Consider the following 5,440-nt stretch of genomic DNA (forward strand, 5'->3'; position numbering starts at 1 on the left):
CAATCATAAACAACTTTTACAACACAGACATAGGAAGATCATTCAGGTAACAATCATAAACAACTTTTACAACACAGACATAGGAAGATCATTCAGGTAACAATTATAAACAACTTTTACAGCACAGACATAGGAAGATCATTCAGGTAACCATCATTAACAACTTTTACAACATAGACATAAGAAGGTTATTCTTCAGGTAATCATCATGATGTGCTGTCCAAACTAGCATAATAAAATTCTAAGCAGGTTCTCACATAGTTTATTGCATATTTAAGTTGTCTTTTAATTCAGTTTTATTTCAAAGTGATGAAATCAATCACTCTGAGAAATTTAGCTACAAACGTTTGGGCTGCCTTACATTCATATGCACTCTAAGCCATACTACATGTTTTCTACCCCCTTATTTAATTTTTTTTTCAAAATTTATCTACATATTATGTATGTAGTCTTAAAGTAGAATGTCAAGTTCCTCTCACCCTAGTTACCTTGGTCACTCAACCAGGTATGTACTAAAGAAAGCATGCTGTACAATAAGAACTGATATTTTCTACTAGCAAGTTAGATGATGCCTCAAAGATTCAACATCCCTTATTTTCAAGTGAGAGTGACCATCAGTTACATAGGTATTGCCTGTACCTAAAGAAGGATGGCATTGTTGTTTTTAGTCATATAATGCTATGTTTTCTCAGTTACAATTAGATTGCTACAGACAGATTTGATTTCAAGCTCTCCAGTAAAGGTGCCGGAATGATACAATTGTCTTTACCTTTATTTTTGAGTGTTTGAGATAATCATTGTTTCGCTGTGCACAACATGTGTCCAAACTCTTTCTTTTTTTATGACAAAGTTTGGGAATTAAGATTTTCGCTCCACGAAGTATTACCTTATGAGCTTTCTGTTATTCTGAAACTCCAACACAATTACTGTAAGGGAGATTGATGAACCGAGAGTACCACAAACTTATTGCTTTATTTCATCATTTCCACTAAATAAGTAGTTGATCATTATAACATAATTACAATTAGTATCAAAAAAATGCCATGGACACCTTAATATTATGTGAAGGAGCAGCACATTTCATGATAGCTATAATTTAACAGGAAAAATTGTGTGTATATATGATAGAAATTACTATTGATGATATATTTGGTCTGAAGTTCATATGATAAGAGAAAGTTTCAGGGATAATATGTTCAATGTTACCAACCACATTCCTGTAAATGAATTGACCATCAATTTCATCATTTATATTTCAGAATATGTACAGTTATTTCTAATTCAAATTAGAATATTGTATTGCACTTCAACAAACTGGCCCCAGAAATTCCATAATAAATTAGATGTACAATAGTTAATGCCTTTGTTGTTAACTTACATTATATATATTTAGTATCATTAATATTAGTTTGTAAATCATAATGTGATAAAAGACATCAAGCAATTGAGGTCATCATATCTGATAGTGAACTGTCAATCTCAGTGTGTTATTTTGAGGTTATGTGGATTTATTAAAACACAGGTCATTTGTGCTTATAATACTTTATTTGCAGTTCTTTCACAGCACAATTGAAGCTTAATTCCATATGTCAGATGATAAACACCAATTTTACCACATTTAAAATTCACTTCGTTTTTGTTGAGGATTAGTATTTTATCACAGTTAACAACTTGGAAAGGATATATAAGGAACACAATATCATTCTTGGGTATGAAGATGAAAGATATAATATACCTGTACAATAGCATATGAAAATTTAAAATGTTAACAACTTGGAAAGGATATATAAGGAACACACTATCATTCTTGAGTATGAAGATGAAAAATATAATATACCTGTACAATAGCATATGAAAAGTTAAAATGTTAAGCACATTCTATGTTCCTGAAATAACTGCATTTATCTTTTGTCAAGAGGCAAACTAGAAGATCTTAAATGAATGTTCTATTTCTTAAAGCTGTATGTACCACACATGAACAATACTAGTAACTTTATCATTAAACACCGTCAAGAATTGGGTTCTACGGTTGTTGTCTTTGAACGAACTTTGGACAGTACTTGGTGTAATCCAAATTCACTAGCTTCCGAGGTCTTGTTGCTACTTTCTTCTTGCTAAAAATACAAATTATCCAGAGTTAAGCAAGATGAAGAAGAACCTTGAAATAAGACCGCATTAGTTCCTTTTTCCCTACTTTAGAAAATAAATTTATCAAAGGTGTCTCTGAGCAACTAGATCATGTAAAACTAAATTTCTTATTTATTTTAAGTGTTACCCTGAAGTAGTCTGTTTAAAAATACAATGGAAATTTAATGTTTTCATTGTGATGACCTGTAGGTCACTTTCCACAGTTGTCTTCAGGATTTTTTATTATGGCCAAATATAGTTCAACATTGATAAAAATGCAGATGGAGCTTGTGAGGTATTTCAAACATAACATTATTAAAAAAACAGTTTAAGAAGTATGTGAAACAAGTAACTATAAACTTGGAATAGTAAATTGATGAGATAAACTGTCCAACTTCTCTACAGTAATGTGTCTCACAAAGACAGGAGTTAAATCTGTAAGTAATCGTTATTTGACAACACATCCTTCAATCATTCCCATTCTTGCTGTCAAGATTCAAATTTTGCAGAGAAAAATGGGTTAAAATTATTTCCATTGGCCAAATATATAAACAGAATGATGGATTAGCTATGCCCCCCCCTCTCCTTTGTTTACAGAAGTTTTCATGGATAATTTAATGATGAAAATAATACAAATATTGGTACAGATATGTTGATGATGTGATTTATCTTTGGACAGGTTTCAAATTTCAACTTGATAAAAAATTTAATAAATTTACTATGGAACTTGGTGAAAACAGAAACATTAATTTTTTGGACTTAAATATTAACATAAATAATGGCATACACTCCTTCATAAGTTTCAGAAAACTCGACTTATAGTGACACTATCATACATGCTTCTTTAAGACATCCAATATCTCAGAAACTTGTTGTGTTCCATAGTTTGTTACACAGACTTATCACTGTCACATGACACTGAATTAAAAATAATAAACTGCTGTCAACAATGGTTATACAACAAATTTAACTGACACATTGTTTTTAAAAAATTAAAAGCCATGAACTTAAAATCAATATACCCACATACTGCACCAAACAACAACAAAAAATGACTTAAGATGAGCTACATTGGAAAACCTTCTCACAAAGTACATAATGCACAGAACCAATCAATCTACAGACTGGCCTTCTACTGTACAAATAATGTGGCAAAATGTTGTACAACAACAAAGACAAAACGAAAAGTACAGCAATAGTGTATACATAGGTCAAACCAGATGTTCCATAGAAACAAGATTTAAAGAACATTCTAAAAGCTGGAAATTAAGTAAAATGTATTCAACCTTTGCATCCCACCTTATTGAAACAAAACATCAATTTGATCTGTGAAAAAGGTAAAATACTAGATAGCCTGGAAATTTTAGAAATAAATAGAAGTCTAAAATCAAATCCAGAAAAAGTTCTAAATGACCAAACGAACTAAGTTCCTCCTCACTTGTTTTGAGGTGAATGCCAAGGTTACATCCAGTTCTTTAGTTAAACATATATAAGCCTGCTTACAAACCATTTCAGTCTGTACTCGATGATGCTTTACTAGCGAAACCATGATCTTTAATAAATGAAGTATTTGTGAAACATGCAATTGTCTTTGGTTTTTTCCTCAGTTTTATAAATCAATACTCATCCAGTAAAACACTTTAAATAGTCAACTTTAAACAGACCTTTTCTTCTGTGTTTTTAGGGTTGGCCAGAATTAAATCTGATATTCTAAGGTGGCAACATTTGCATGTTTTTAAATTCAGTAATTTTAAATGATTAAACTGAGAATCTGAAGAGACTTTCAGACCAGGGCTAGGGATAAATCCTTGGTATAAGTACTTGTCAGAAAATATAATTGTTTAGTTTTGAAAGATGAATTAAAGGCAACAAACACAATTTGGATGTACAAGTTAAATAAAAAAAAGTAAGCTAGACTAAATATAGTTTCTGTAACTTTCACTGTGGTTATTTCCTGTCTAAAAGATGAATGAAGAATACATGAAAAGTAGAGTGAAAGTGTTATTATATAAAAATAACATCTTGAAGCTCAAATAGAGTTTGTGTAAAATGATTACACTGAGTGTTGTGAAGTCACTTACACATGGGCATTCAGTCCTTAATACAATACATAACTAATTCACCAGTAATAAGGTCAAGTTAAACATTAGATATTCCTTGAAAGTTTAACTCCAAGATAACATTTAGAAATTACATGTTTTACTAAACTTCTCTTAACTTATCTGTCTCTCAAGGTGATTTTAATAAACAGTAACTCATAGATAGGGAAGAGTTAGAACTGGACCAATCAGGACCTCTGATGTAATTTGAAAAACAATGAGAAAGCCTTGTAACAATGAATAACTTCTAGGTTCTAGAATGTTCCTTTAAATCTGTTCTCTTCATGGGTTGATGGGAATATTCTTTTACATATTTTAATGTATGAAAAACAACGAGAAAGCCTTGTAACAATGAATAACTTCTAGGTTCTAGAATGTTCCTTTAAATCTGTTCTCTTCATGGGTTGATGGGAATATTTTAATGTACTTTTCTTACCATGTTAACTACATACTATTTTTGATGAATTCATGATGTCAGAAAAACACATAGGTTCAAGAAGTCTTAATATAAAATGATAAAAACCCTGTAACCTAAGCACTTTTTTTTTCAGGGGTAAACATCATTCCCAGTTTGCCCCTGAAGAAGAAAGATCCACCTTTCAAAAGCACTTGGGTTACAGGATTTTTATCATTTTATTTTTGATAAAGTTAACAATAAATCTGTAAATATAATAGTGGTATTCATCCATATCTGTAGCACACATCATATTCTTTCATCTTCCTTCTTTAACTTTTTGTCTGTGTTTCACATATTGGTCCTCATTAATTTTCTTCTTTTGTGGAACTACTACTTCTATTGTAAAATCAGTCCATTGGCTATCATTACACCACAACTTTCATGGAACTACTACTTCTATTGTAAAATCAGTCCATTGGCTATCATCACACCACAACTTTCATGGAATTACTACTTCTATTGTAAAATCAGTCCATGGGCTATCATTACACCACAACTTTCATGGAACTACTACTTCTATTGTAAAATCAGTCCATTGGCTATCATTACACCACAACTTTCACGGAACTACTACTTCTATTGTAAAATCAGTCCATTGGCTATCATTACACCACAACTTTCATGGAACTACTACTTCTATTGTAAAATCAGTCCATTGGCTATCATTACACCACAACTTTCATGGAATTACTACTTCTATTGTAAAATCAGTCCGTAGGCTATCATTACACCACAACTTTCATGGAACTACTACTTC

At 31.2% G+C, this 5,440-nt stretch overlaps 1 protein-coding gene across 1 annotated transcript in view; it reads right to left on the reverse strand.

Annotated features, from left to right (window-relative positions):
- Window positions 1-1,526: 1,526 nt before the first annotated feature.
- LOC106464806 (protein FAM107A-like) overlaps window positions 1,527-5,440 on the reverse strand; it is a 10,694-nt gene continuing 6,780 nt past the window's right edge. The window contains exon 4 of the mRNA XM_013924964.2: window positions 1,527-2,114. Within this exon, the coding sequence (XP_013780418.1) occupies window positions 2,010-2,114 (105 nt within the window). The 3' untranslated portion in view covers window positions 1,527-2,009. The remainder of the gene's footprint in view (window positions 2,115-5,440) is intronic.

This window comes from Limulus polyphemus, unplaced genomic scaffold (assembly GCF_000517525.1).
Source record: "Limulus polyphemus unplaced genomic scaffold, Limulus_polyphemus-2.1.2 Scaffold1746, whole genome shotgun sequence".
Classification (NCBI taxonomy): domain Eukaryota; kingdom Metazoa; phylum Arthropoda; class Merostomata; order Xiphosura; family Limulidae; genus Limulus; species Limulus polyphemus.